The sequence below is a fragment of the Oryx dammah genome, unplaced genomic scaffold (assembly GCF_014754425.2).
Source record: "Oryx dammah isolate SB20612 unplaced genomic scaffold, SCBI_Odam_1.1 HiC_scaffold_10, whole genome shotgun sequence".
In the NCBI taxonomy this organism is placed as follows: domain Eukaryota; kingdom Metazoa; phylum Chordata; class Mammalia; order Artiodactyla; family Bovidae; genus Oryx; species Oryx dammah.
The window spans coordinates 72,695,206-72,709,812 of record NW_024070194.1 but is presented as its reverse complement, the minus strand read 5'-3'; the positions used below and the strand labels follow the sequence as shown (position 1 = coordinate 72,709,812).

The following is a 14,607-nucleotide window of genomic DNA, read 5'->3' as shown; positions in this document are numbered from 1 at the left end:
GCAATCTTGTCATAATTGCTTATCAGTTTCAGGAGATTTCTTGTCAATTATTTTGGATTTTCTATAGAGACAATCATGTCATTTGTGAGTAAGAGCTTTATTTCTCCCTTCTGAATCAGAATAATCTTTTATATCCTTATCTTATTGCATTAATTAGAACTTCATTTAATTTTAAAAGTAAACTGTAAGTCATACAGCAACTGGAATGTAGCAATTTTTAACAGAAGAATTTCTAGGGTCTGCTATGTACCTGGTACTTATCCAAGGATTTTACATGTATTCTCATTTAACTTTCACAACCACTCTATGAAGTGGGTATTATTAGTGTTTCCATTTTATGGATTAAACCCCATGGACTATGGCCCACCAGATTCTTCCATCCCTGGGATTTCCCAGGCAAGCATACTGGAGTGAGTCACCATTTACTTCTCCAGGAGATCGTCCCATATCAGGGATGAAACCTGAGTCTCCTGCTTGGCAGGTGGATTCTTTACTACTGAGCCGCCGGGGAAGCCTGACTGCTCTAGTACTTTCAAGGAAAAAGTGTGAGAAATTTCTCAGGTTCCTATCTCCAAAGGTGGTGGTTTTATTCTTGAAAACTTTATTATTTTAGAGGATTCCCCTTATTTTCATTAATTAGAGTTACTCCTTGAAATGACAGACTATAAGATGATTAGCAGAAATGTTTCAAGTAGATGATAACATTTTCTGAAATTAGTGACCCAAAATGCATCTCTCATCAGTCAACAAAAACAAAACAAAAACTTATCTACTGGAGATAATATAGGCAGATTTTCTGAGAATTCAGTGAAGGTGAGGCATGTGTAAAATATCACAGGAGACTGAGAATTCCATTAGATGTTGATTCTGCTGTCTTCAAGTAACTGAAGAGTACAACAGGGGAAATTTGAGACATAAACGTACCTTTTGATACAAGCGAGAGAGTAACAAGGGTCTTAAAAGAGGTGGAAGTCTCACGGACATTCCAGAACAAAGTGTGCGGCAGACCCAGCTTCACATCAGGCTCAGAGTGTGTGAGGGTTGAGGAGGTGCCTGCCCTGAAGACACCAAGGCTTTGCCACTCACTGGCTACACAACCTTCTTTGTCCTCCCCAAGACTTTATTTTTTCATGTGTTAAATGGGGATAATAACAGAAGCCCTCAAAAGCTGGCTGGCGGAGTAAATGGCATGATGTACCAAGCCTTTCACTCAGGCCTGGCACTCAGCAATAAACACACAGTGAATGGGAGTCAGCTGGAGCACTATGTGAAAGCCTGTGGAACTGCCAACATTCCACCTACACCAAAGGCAGGTTCGAACCAACGGCAATGGTATCTGCCTTTAAGTAGAGTACTCATAACAAGCACCTTTCCACTCCAGATAAACGCATCAGAGTGATGTGGTCATTTCCTGGTACCTCCACAACCTTCTCTGCTGGGCAGTAGTCTGTGTTACTAGAAGGGCTGGGGGAGCTGGGAAGCGTGTCACACAGGGAGGGTTGCTAGCAGAACCCTCCGGCTGCCCGATGGCAGGCTTTGGCAACAACATGCACACTTACACTGACCAGTTCCCGTGCAGGCACAGTGGCAGCAACAGGGAGATCCGCCACGTGAGAAACCTCCAGAGACTACGGCTCTTTTGGAGCAGAAGTGCTGGGTGCCATTTGAGCACAAGATGCAAAGCAGTAACACGCCAGATTCTCGAGGTATAAACCAGAGTGGGCCCCATAACTCTGGATGGGTGGATCCCATACAAGTCTGTCAATAAGAGTGAGTTCTGGAGGACAAATTTACACTTCTCCACATGGCATCACCACATCCTGACTCACTCCTGCCTTTTTCTGGTGCTACATACTCTGACCCTCATGGCTACCACCACACACACCACTTATATTCCTCTCTCTGTGGTGAGAAAATTAATCTCTGGAACATCTCATGACAGGCAGAAATTTCTGTTGCTACTCATCATCTTTACAATAATTATTTTAACATTTTTACAAGTAAGGCTTCCCTGATAGCTCAGTTGGTAAAGAATCTGCCTGCAATGTAGGGTCTGGAAGGTCCACTGGAGAGGGGATAGGCTACTTAACTCTAGTATTCTTGGGCTTCCCTTGTGCTCAGCTGGTAAAGAATCCGCCTGTGATCCAGGAGACCTGGGTTCAATCCCTGGGTTGGGAAGATACCCTGGAGAAGGGAAAAGATACCCACTCCAGTATTCTGGCCTGGAGAATTCCATGGACTGCACAGTCCATGGGATCACAAACAGCTGGACACGACTGAGCGACTTAAAAAAAAAAAGTTATAAAGTAGGCGTCTATGTCTTTCATGTGAAAACATTTGATATTTTTTTGCTGATAAACTCAAACACGAGGTCCCAATCTTGGAGCTATTTTAACAGCAAGGAAGACTGAAATGCAATCGGATGCTTGCTTATGGAAGCATCCATAAGTATCCAATGGCGCTGCTCTGTGCAGCTCCACTGGCCTGAAGAGGTTTGTAAAACTGTATTTCTGAATTTGCAGATAATTCCTCTTGTGCAAACACTCTGTATGTTATGTTGTGCCCCCAGTACAAATGGGTGCTACTGGAATCCATCTTTCTGCATGTTGCTTATGTATTTAATTATACCTCCAGTTCAAGTTTCATACACCAATGTAAACACGTGCTCTTAGAGGGAAAGAGATGGACTCATTTACCCTGATATTCTATGTAACACCTCAAACTATCCCCAGTATGTACGGAAACTAAGTAAATGCATATTGAATCAAATCACATAGGAAATTCAAGGGAAAATAAATGTTAGTTTTCACATGAAAATCCACTAAGTCAGTGACTCTTGGTGTTAGACTGGAAAAAAAAACATCACACAATAGTTGCATGAAATTAACTCAAGATTCTCAAGTTAACTTTCCATTAAAGTGAAGCTGAATTACACTCTCCTTGACAAGAGCATAATATCCTAAGACTTAACAGTCAACGTGACATGAAATATACTTAATTTAAAATATAAGCCCCTGTTTTCCTCCCAAGTGTAGAATCCACTCCATATGGACTAATGCCACAGACACAGGTAAACTACCATCACAGGCTTGTATCGGCGGAGATGTTAACACTGAACTCTGTTCAATGCAGAGATGTTAACACTGATGCTCAACAGCTGATGGCTCCGTAGGGCTACATGGTTAAGCAGAGATCCTGGAAGAACAAATATGGGTTCCACCTGAAAGTACCAAGAATGAAAGGGTGCCCTGAACTTTGCTCTGGCCCTGGAAGCTAGAGTGGAAAGACAGGAGACCCTGAGAGCTGGGCTCACACGCGTACAGCACACATCCGCCTGCTCTGCGGGAGCACGGCTGGCACCTTGCGTGTTTATTCAGAGCTCTGAGTAAGCTGAGATGACAACAGCTATTTCCTGCTGGTTTACAAACTCGTTTTCTTATACTGTCATTCTGCACAGGTTTTAATTACAGACAAGTCTAGATAACTGAGGCGGGTAAGGCTTCAGTAAAGAAAACCATCACTAGTTCTCCTGTGAGCTTTACATTGTTTGTATGATACCATTAAACCTTTACAAGAACTTGGCCAAGCAGGCTCACCACAGTAATCTCTGCTTTGAATGTAATAAACTCTTCAGTTGGGTATCAGGGTCAGGCCATCTCATAAGATGATTTTTAGAGCTCTGCAATGATCCATCCAAACCTCAGTTGTAATAGTTTCTCAAACACAGTATAGTTCTACAGTTTAATTCACCGGTCTGTAAGCATGGCCACACCCTGAAACTCATCTTTCCTTAGAGCAGTTCTACACTGAGGATCTTAAAACCCTAGAATGCCCCACCTCCTCATGGACCACAATCTCCTGGCCTCCAATTTCTCCAGGGGCCTCCATTTCACCACGGTCTCCACTGGAACCTCCAGCCTCTGGACATTTCCCTTGGTTCACTGGTGTTCACTGCACTCCAAAGGCAGCCATTTTAAATTGTGCCTCTCTCAACTGAATGAGAACAATACTGAAGTTTTATGCAGAATTTCACAATTCAGAAAGGGCTAGCTCAGGCCTCCTCTTATTTCATTTGCAAAAAGTCTTATTTTTTTAATTCCTCTTAGAGGAGTGGCAGAGAGGACTCTGCAAGGCCCCCAGGAAGCCTGTTGACTGAAGTGAGCTTAATTTTATCTGCCGGCCTCAGTGGCTCAGAATGGCAAGAGAGCTGCCCATGATGGAAGGCCACCTGCTATCATGCCCTAGCACAGACACCCTGCCTCAGTAGTATCGGATGCCAATGAAATAAGCAGCTCTATTCTACAAGGAAAAACGAACTATATAAAGCAGTCAACAATGCATGCTGGCAGAGAGGCAGTCAGAAAAACAACAGTTGTGTTGAACCAAAGTTTTCCATGTAGCTGGCTCAGAAGATGAAGCTAAAGTAAGTCAAACAAAACCTAACGTGACTAAAATAGGTATGTGTCTTTTTGCTTCCAGCATCTTCAAAAAGCAACAGCAATGCAATACTATAAATCTTCAGTTAATTAATTCAAGTTTTTGGCAGCAAGCTTCATACCCCCATCCTGCATTGCGTACCATCTGTCTACGTGAATATTCAATTCTCACCCACAACCTGCTTCCTAATCCTTGGAATAAATGTATCTCCTCAAAACCCAGGAAAATGCCCTGTTACAGTTGGGGGGTGGTGAGGGGAAGGCCTTATATTTTAAATAAACTGATCTCATTACTTTACAATCTGCTACTGCCATCTCCTGCGTTAACGATTGGCAGCACCTTCACATCCGTGAACCGTTAAGTGTTTAAGAGGACGACTTCTCACTGGTCAATCAGATGGCACGGCACACACAGAAAGAAAAGCTTGATTCTGTTACCTCTAATTGACTTCGCCTCTCAGCAATCACACGTTCATCCTTGTTTCCAAATAGTTTCTTTGGAGGGAATTCAAGGGTCGCAAGCTGAAATACATATAAGAGATGGATTAATATCACATTTATGATCTTTGGGTCATTATTAATCTATTATTTGGAATCTCTATCATGGGGGGTGGGGGTGGGAAGAGAAAGAGGTCAGACGTTTCAAGATGGTAGCTCCTGCCTTGCTTGGCCACTAAACAACTGTATGACTTCAAACAGACCAGGTGAGGCTCCACCAGTCTCACAACGGAAGCAGGAGGAGGGGCCTCAAAGGAAGGATGGACCTGAGTCTCAATGTTTGGTCCCAGATACAGAGTAGAGATGGTGGTTCATAAGTTTCCTTTTTTAAAACACAAGTTTGTTCTTCTTTTAGTCCTCTTCTTAAACTAGAATTTTGTGTTGAGATGAAGTTTGAAAACTCAAGCACACTACCTGCATAGTTTGCAAGAGAGTTTTTAGACCCTTGCTGTGGTTCTTTCAACTTTCCATGTGGACTTTTCTCAGCTACTACTGCAAATGCAGACTGCTTTTGTGAAAAGGAAGACTTCTCTTTCAGTCTTTCACCTTGTTTCCTAAAGAATAAACATTTAGAATTTGTTGTAGCCAGGTCTTAGAATTTCACAGGTATTATTCTTAAGCTTCTGTTCTCAGAAGGAGAAAAATCAATAACAGAAAGGTAAGTTTTCTAATAGACTCCAGGTTCAATAAGAACTCTCTAATCTGGTACAAACCTGACCTGCTCATGTGGCTTTGGCTGAATGAATATTGAGCAGCAATAATTGCTGGTGTTGATGAAATTCACTTTTTCCTTCCTTCCTTCCTTGCCCTGTCAGGTTCAGATACATTGAGAAGCCAATGAAGCATTATTGACGAAAAAAAGAAAAAACCTTTCTCCCACAATATAGGTCACAATGTGCCACAAAATTCCTATTTCATGCATATGCAAATCTTGGCTGATTTAAATTTATATTTCCACAGTGGCTATCAAAAATTAAAAACTAACATCTGTATATATGTATATATAGGACTTTGAAAACTTAAACTTAGTATCAAAGGAGAATATACATACAGAAAAACACATACATCAGAAGTGAACATGTGAATTTTCAGCATCTCAACACACTGCGACCACCACTCAGATCAAGGAACAGAACATCGCCAGGAGCCCAGTCACCCTCAGTGCTCCCTTCCACTGCCCCCACATGCCCTGAGGAAGGCTGGTGTTAGCCTGACTTCCAACAGTGTGGCTTAGTGTTTCCCGTTTCTGAACTTCATGCAAACAGCATCACACAGCATGAACCCTTCTGGGTCTGCCATTGCTCTACCTCGTGTGTGTGAGGGCCACCCCTGTAACCACGTGCAGCAGTAGCTGGCTCAGTCCTGTGGCTGAACGTCCCACTGGTCTGTTCAGTCTCTGTTTATGGGACATCTGGCTAGGTTCTGCATTTTGGCCCTTAGGCACTGTGTTGCTATCAACATTTTTTCTATAGGTTTCCTATACATTTCCTATAAACGTTATGCAGGGAGTGCTGTTGGTCATAGTCTTAGAGATAGAATGCAAGTGCTCAGCGGTATCTGAAATTATCAAACAGCTTTCCCAGTGTTACTACCGACACTCCCACCAGCAGTGACTCCAAGACCAAATGGCTTCAGATCCTCGCCAACCCCCGATGCTGTGGTCTTTCTCATCAGGGCAATTCTGGTGGGTATGCCATGATTTCTGCTGTGGTTCAGACTGACTTTTTTCTAACGAGCCGTGATGTTGAGCATCTTTTCACATGCTCATTGACCATATGGGGAGTGCCTGTTTAACTCTTTTTTTATTGGTATAATGCCTTTTCCTCATTAAGCATAATTCTCCTTTTTGATTCTTCTCAAGGGATCTGAAGTCTTTAGAGCCTTTTTTTTTAAGTTAGCTGAAGTCGTACAGAAGTTTCCAACTCCACTGCTCTTTCTACCAAACCAGAGAAACCTTGGGGTGAGACAGGTGTGGGACCTCTTTCCCCTTTTCTCACCAATGTTTCAATTTGGTTGCTTACATCTGAAATCAGGTGAAGGTAAAGAGAAAGACCATGGGCGTAAGACAGGCCAATTCTGAATCATGACCACTAATTAGCTACCTAGTTTGCTTCTCTGAACCGGAGTAATCTCTACTGAAAAAAAAACTGCAGACAATGGTAGTAAATGTTACCAGGTATATTTGGTGAAGCAACGCCGAATGCACCTTAGCTACTCTTATTCTTTACTAGAGATCTGGTAATTTCTAAGAATGCAGCATGCCACATTCTCTGGTCCCCTCTTTCCATCTCTAGACTGGTGATGTGGCTTCAAGGAGCAAAGAGATTTCTGGAACCCTGCCTTCACTGGCATAAGCACACTTCCCATATGTTGCAGCTTACAGAAGACAGGTACTCAGAACGTGTCTTTTGGGCTCCATCCAGCCGTGATTTCATCTTGTACAAATGTGTTCCCCCCTCAAATGCAGTGATGTTGAAAACTTGGCAAGCATGCTTTCACAGTTGGTTGTCATTTTCTTACATGGCTGATGAGATGATGTGGTTTCTGTTGGGGAAATTCAGTCACACTTGCACATTCAATCAGAGCGGGTGCAGGGAAAGGACCTCAGGCAGATGAACCAGGTAGGAAGCAAGCATTTATATTTCCTCATGGTCGAATGGTAGTATGTACTCTATCCTGGGATGGAAGCTCATATCTTGTGCCATCATGATCCACCCCGTGAAATAACTATGTATAAACTATGTGTAATACAGTCGCTCAGATTTTAGGAAGAAAAGGGCAACCTTAAACATCACTGAGGCACATAATCCTAAGACTATAATATTCAACCATCTAGCTTCAGAGATGAAGAAACAGAGTTCAGTGACTTAGAAAAGTTCCACGTCATGAGGTGGGCGAGGCTGTAAAGGGTATCCACAGGGTACGGAAGACCCTACTGAAGTCCTCGAGGATCAGGGATCCAGAGGACAGACAATAACCCCTCCTCCAGAAAACTGAGGAACAGCTGCTGGCAGTGGCCAATGGGCCCACCAAGAGCTGTCCACGAACCTCAGAGGGGACCTGCACTAACAAGAAAACAGCAAGGTGATGGTCAGTGACCGTCACGGGGACAATGGGGACCGGATGGGACTGGAGGCAGGGTCCCTGGAAGCCTGTCCTGGGATGATCAGCTCCTGTCAGCTGACTCCACACATAATAAAACTTCAGTGTTGGAGGCAGAGAGAGGGGGAAGGGGAGCAGAAGTTGCCACGTGAAGAACTGTCGTATGACATCCCTTAGATGTGGAATCTGAAAAGATACAAATGGGATGAACTAGTAAAACAGAAAGACACCACAGACTTAGAAAACAAACTTATGCTTTGCTGGGGGTGCGGTGGGGGCGGCTCTATTTAAAATGGACAACCAACAAAGACCTATTATATAGCACATGGCAGGCACCCTGCTCAATGTTATGTGCCGGTCTGGATGGGAGGCGAGTTTGGGGGAGAATGGACACATGTATACCTATGGCTTGGAGAAGGCAATGGCCCCCCACTCCAGTACTCTTGCCTGCAGAATCCCACGGATGGAGGAGCCTGGTAGGCTGCAGTCCATGGGGCCGCTAAGAGTCGGACACGACTGAGCGACTTCATTTTGACTTTTCACTCTCATGCACTGGAGAAGGAAATGGCAACCCACTCCAGTATTCTTGCCTGGAGAATCCCAGAGACAGGGGAGCCTGGTGGGCTGCCATCTATGGGGTCGCACACAGTCAGACACAACTGAAGTGACTTAGCAGCATACCTATGGCTGAGTCCCTCTGCTGTGTACCTGAAACTACCACAACATTGTGAATCAGCTATACCCCAATACAAAATGTTTTTGGTGTTAAAATAATTTTTTTTTTTTTTAAGTTGCCACATGACATGCATGACCTGGTCCAGATCCTTTCGGTGGGGCTGGGACATGAACAAACTGAAGGAGAAAGGCAAGGCTGTGAGGCAAGGTATTAAAATAAAAGTATTGCCTCCATTAAAATAATTACATTTCCATCAGAAACAGCTCTCCAACCTCTTCCCTCTGATAGAATGGAAACTACCTCCATTTCTCCTTTTTAGGGAATCTTGACAGTGCTGTTTAAGCCTTGCCATCTATAAGCTCTTAGGTTGAATGAGATGAAATTGCCAATTTTAAAGTTAAAAATGGTTGACTATGAGCAATTCCATCAGGTTAAACTCCATATAAAACTTCTGACATTTTTAAACGACCACTGGGGCGAACATACATTCCCAGCTGCTTTTACCTGCCCAGGGCAAAGGTTCTCAGTTGTGGGACTGTTGATCGGCTACATCTAAACCAATATTCTTTCAAAGGAATATTTTTCTTAGAGCACTTAAAAATAAAACAGAACTGGAAACATCATATATTTTAAAAAGGCAACATTGGAACCTCCTTGGTCCAGGGGTTAAGACTCCAAGCGTCCACTGCCAGGGATGTGGGTTCTACCCCTGGTTTGGGAGCTACAATCCCCTGCGCCTCCTGGCATAGCCAAAACAAAAGAAAACCAAAAGCAGCGCTGAAACAACAGCCAGGGAACCGGGGAAACAGTAACAGTGCAGGGGGCACCAAAGCCACCTAGGGGCCAATAGCTGTTGATTCAGAATGGACTACAGGGCCACTTTCAACATCAGCCCATCTTTTGAAAGGAAAAAGGCAGAAAAGACCATCATAGTCTTTTCTTGGATTAGAGGAAAAAAGGGCAGGCACTGACTCTTCATTCTTAGCATTATAAAAATCCTTATAATCCTTTGTATCTTTAATATTAGAAAAACCCTTAGAAGAATTGGAAATATGGAGTAGAAGAGAGGCCTGAGCGTTTCCTCTCTCCAAGTACGACCACCTCATTTCTTCTGAAGCAGAAGAGCACAAGCAATCCTCTGTAGGTTTCCTTTCTGGACTATGAATTCTTTAAGCTGTCCAAATGTTTTTAAAAATGGACAATTTACCAAGATAGAAAGAATCACTGGTCAGGACAAATGATGTGCCCGGGAGAGCTGAAAAGAGGGAAAAGATTTCTATTGTGCAGAAAGTGTTGCTGTCTGAAAAGTAATATTTCCAACAAATTAAGAATACAAGTGAGGCTCAGAAAGGAGCTGACTGTCCCTGATTTTTCCTCTCATGTCCTACATACACTGACATATGCTGTTTACTTGTTTGGCTTCTCATGTTAAAGAGAAGGTTGAAAGTAAAATCAATGATATTATCTGGATATTTACAATTTCTTCTCAAGTTCTTTATGGTTAGAATTTTTCATTTTTATGGCTTCATTTTTTTTTAATCTAGCACATAGTCAAGTCTGATTTCCGTAAGAAACATTGTCAGGAACAGTAAACATCCATGAATGGGGGAGACACTCCTCTTTCATTTCCTTTGTAACCTCTGACAAAAGGAAAACACAGTGCCCTACATTTCTAAAAATTAATGTTCCTGATGTCCTATATTCCTCACAACTCATATAAGTATTTCTGACTTGTGTAAAAATGATCAAGGTACCTGGGATTCAGTAATAAGGAAAAAATAACTTTTTTATTTGTACAAAATTCTGTCAGAATCATTTTCTGCCAGAGTTAGCCTGCTGATTTCTACTAAAAAGAGTATGCTGGGATTTTTACTGCAATTGTATTGAAAGAACAGATCACTTTGGAAAGAAGTGACATCGTAAAGTCTCGAGTTCACCATTCCACGAAACAAATTTTAAAAACTTCAGTTTCATAAAGAGCAAAAACCATCAATTTCCCCTTTTAACTTTCATGGAGAGAGTCTCATGTTAAAAAAATATGATTGATTGCAACAGAAATACTCTTCCTACAAACCATAACATGTGATGGAACAGCTCTGGATAAAGACAGTGGACTAAAGCTTTTATTTGTTCCCCTTATTGCCTTCAAAAGTACCAAAGAGATGAAAAGTAAAAGAAAGATTTTGACTGCAAAGTAGGAAACCACCAAGTCCATACGCAGGCCATGTGACTCCAGGGAGCCCAGCTTCCCCGCCGCCCCTCCAGGCTGGGGACCACAAGCCACTTACCAGAGTTGGCAACCAAACTCCTAGGTAGGTATTCCATGAAGCTGTGATTAAAGACTGAAGCTGGGGACAAGGATAAGTTGGGGGGACACCCGAAGCCAAGGGGGGGCAGCGGGGGCTGCTAGGGGAAAGCCCAGAGCTGCTCAAGGTGTAGGTGGGAGAAGAGCCCAGGGGCAGACACCTGGCTTCACTGTCACAGGCAGTGACCCCACAGTCCCCGAAAATACCAGAAAACAAGAAAAGGTATGTCTCAATGTGAAGGAAAAAACTGGGACAAAACTTAGAAAAATTCCAGGCAAAGGTTTAGGTATATGGTAGATTGCTGCCTCCCTCTCCGAAGGACCTGTTCCCTCCGTGTCCCCATGAGTCACCGGTGCTCCTCTCCCCCAAGTTAGCCTACATCATAGCCAGATAAATATGAAACCACACACTAAAGCCTGTCTACCTCAGCTGCTTTCACATGTCACATCGGGTCCAGCCTGCACAAAAATGCCAAGGCATGCCAAAAGCCAAAAAAAAAGACTAGCAGTCTTTCCTGTTCTATAAAGGAGACTATTCTAAAGTGAAAAATGTTGACTGAAAAAAGAAAATCCAGTGACACCAAGCCCTCCTCCCCACTCCCTCTTATTACTCAAAAAAGAAAAGAAAAGAAAGAAGCAAGAAGAACTCAAGAAGGAGATGGAAGAAACAAGACAACAACAAAATAGTAGAAAGAAAGTCCCAGTAGAAGAAAGAAAAAGTTAGACTGACGACAGTAAGAACACAGATTAGCTATCAGAGCAGGAAAAAAACAGGGCAAAATGACATGTGCTAAAGCAAAGAAAGGGCTTCCCATGTGGCGCTAGTGGTAAAGAGCCTGCCTACCAATGTGTGAGACAAATGAGAAGCCGGTCGATCCCTGGGTCAGGAAGATCCCCTGGAAGAGGAAATGGCAGCCCACTCCAGTATTCTGACCTGGGAAAACCCATGGACAGAGGAGCCTCTTTGGTCCATAGGATCCCAAAGAGTCAGACATGACTGAGAACAATTGTAAGGGAAAGAAAATATGGTCCAAGAAGTTTATAACTAACACAGAAATGTCTTTAAACTGCTGGCCATAGGTAGACATTCTCAAACAGATAAAACTCTGGTAAAACAAGTCAAGGTGAACCTTTAAAAAACATACTGGATGACCAAAAAAATTCAACCGAGAGATAGTACAAGTCTAAGGTTCTAAGGAATGAAGAAAGCAAGATAAAGAACATGCTGCCTCATTTTAAACTCACAACTAGGAGAGAATTAGGAGAGAATTATGCATAATTTATGTATAAAAATGTACTATAGTTTGACAATATAAAAATAATAGAATTTTAAAAACCAGGTAGGTGGGAGTAAATACACTGGGAGAATCTTATCTTTATTATAAGATCATTTAGAAGAGAGAAACACACTTCATAATTTATAAAATAGAAACACACCACATGAAAGCTAGCGTCTATCATTCCCTTCTCCAGGGGATCTTATGACCCAGGGATTGACCCTGGGTCTCCCGCATTGCCTGCACATTCTTTACTATCTGAGCCACCAGGGAAGCCCCATTGTTTTAATAGACTAACAGGGTTTTGTCAAGAGAACGCACTGGTCATAGCAAACACCCTTTTCCAATATAAGAGATGACTCTACACATGGGCGTCACCAGTCAATACCAAAATCAGATTTGATTACATTCTTTGCAGCCGAAGATAGAGAAGCTCTATACAGTTACCAAAAACAAGACCTCGAACTAACACTGTCTCAGATCATGAACTCCTGATTGCAAAATTCAGGCTTAAATTGAAGAAAGTCGGGAAAACCACTAGGACTTCCAGGTATGACCTAAATCAAATCCTTAATGATTATACAGTGGAGGTGACAAATAGAGTCAAGGGATCAGAACTGATGGACACGGTGACTGAAGAACTATGGACGGAGGTTCCTAACACTGTACAGCAGGTGATGATTAAAACCATCTCCAAGAAAAAGAAGCTGCAAGAAGACAGAATGGTTATCTGAGGGGGCTTTACAAATAGCTGAGGAAAGAAGAGAAGCAAAAGGCAAGGGAGAAAGGGAAGGAAATACCCAACTGAATGCAAAGTCCCAGAGAATATCAAGGAGATATAAGAAGGCCTTCTTAAATGAATACTGCAAAGAAATAGAGGAAAACAACAGAACGAGAAAGACTGGAGATCTCATCAAGAAAATTAGAGATATCAAAGGAAAAATTCATACAAGGATGGGCATGATAAAAGACAGAAAAGGTAACGACCCAAGAGAAGTAAAGAGAGTAAGAAGAGGTGGTAAGAATACACAAAACAACTGGACCCCAAAAAAGTCTTTCTTAATGACCTGGATAACCACAATGGTGTGGTTACCCACCTAGAGCCAGATATCCTGGAGTGTGAGGTCAAGTGGGCCTTAGGAAGCCTTACTATGAACATAGTCAGTGGAGGTGATGGAATCCCAGCCAAGCTATTGCAAATTCCAAAAGATGATGCTGTTCAAAGTGCTGAACTCAATATACCAGCAAATTTGGAAAACTCAAGCAATGGCCACAGGACTGGAAAAGGTCAGTTTTCATTCTAATTCCAAAGAAGGGCAATACTAAAGAATGTTCAAATTACTGTACAACTGCACTTATTTCATATGCTAACAAGGTGATATGGAAAATCCTTCAAGCTAGGCTGTAGCAATACGTGAACCGAAATCTTCCATAAGAACAAACTGGGTTTAGAAAAGGCAGAGGGACCACAGATCAAATTGCCAACACTCACTGGATCATGGAGAAAGCAGGGGCAGGGGAATTTCAGAAAAACATGTATCTTATGCTTCATTGACTACACAAAAGCCTTTGTGCAGATCACAACAAACTGTGGGCAATTCTTAAAGAGATGGGTATACCAGACCACTTATTTGTCTCCTGAGAAACCTGTATGGGAGTCAAGAAGCAACAGTTAGAACCAGACATGGAACAACGGACTGGTTTAATATTGGGAAAGGAGTACAATAACGGTGTATATTGTCACCCTGCTCATTTAACTTATATGCAGAGTTCAGTTCAGTTGCTCAGTCATGTCTGACTCTTTGAGACCCCATGAATCGCAGCACACCAGACCTCCCTGTCCATCACCAACTCCCGGAGTTCACCCAAACTCATGTCCATTGAGTCAGTGTTGCCATCCAGCCATCTCATTCTCTGTCATCCCCTTCTTCTCCTGCCCCCAATCCCTCCCAGCATCACAGTCTTTTCCAATGAGTCAACTCTTCACATTAGGTGGCCAAAGTATTGCAGTTTCAACCTCAGCATCAGTCTTTCCAATGCACACTGAGGACTGATCTTCTTTAGGATGGACCAGTTGAATCTCCTTGCAGTCCAAGGGACTCTCAAGTCTTCTCAAACACGACAGTTCAAAAGCATCAATTCTTTGACATTCAGCTTTCTTCACAATCCAACTCTCACATCCATACATAACCACTGGAAAAACCAGAGCCTTGACTAGACAGACCTTTGTTGGCAAAGTAATATCTCTGCTTTTTAATGTGCTATCTAGGTTGGTCATAACTTTTCTTCCAAGGAATAAGTGTCTTTTCATTT

General features: G+C 42.6%; 1 protein-coding gene across 2 annotated transcripts in view; it reads right to left on the bottom strand.

The window, feature by feature from the left end:
• The window catches only part of KIF16B (kinesin family member 16B), a 289,681-nt gene that overhangs the window by 26,200 nt on the left and 248,874 nt on the right, over nt 1-14,607 (bottom strand). For both annotated transcript variants that reach the window (XM_040248276.1, XM_040248274.1), the window contains one exon: nt 4,875-4,958. In XM_040248276.1, the coding sequence (XP_040104210.1) occupies nt 4,875-4,958 (84 nt within the window). The remainder of the gene's footprint in view (nt 1-4,874; nt 4,959-14,607) is intronic.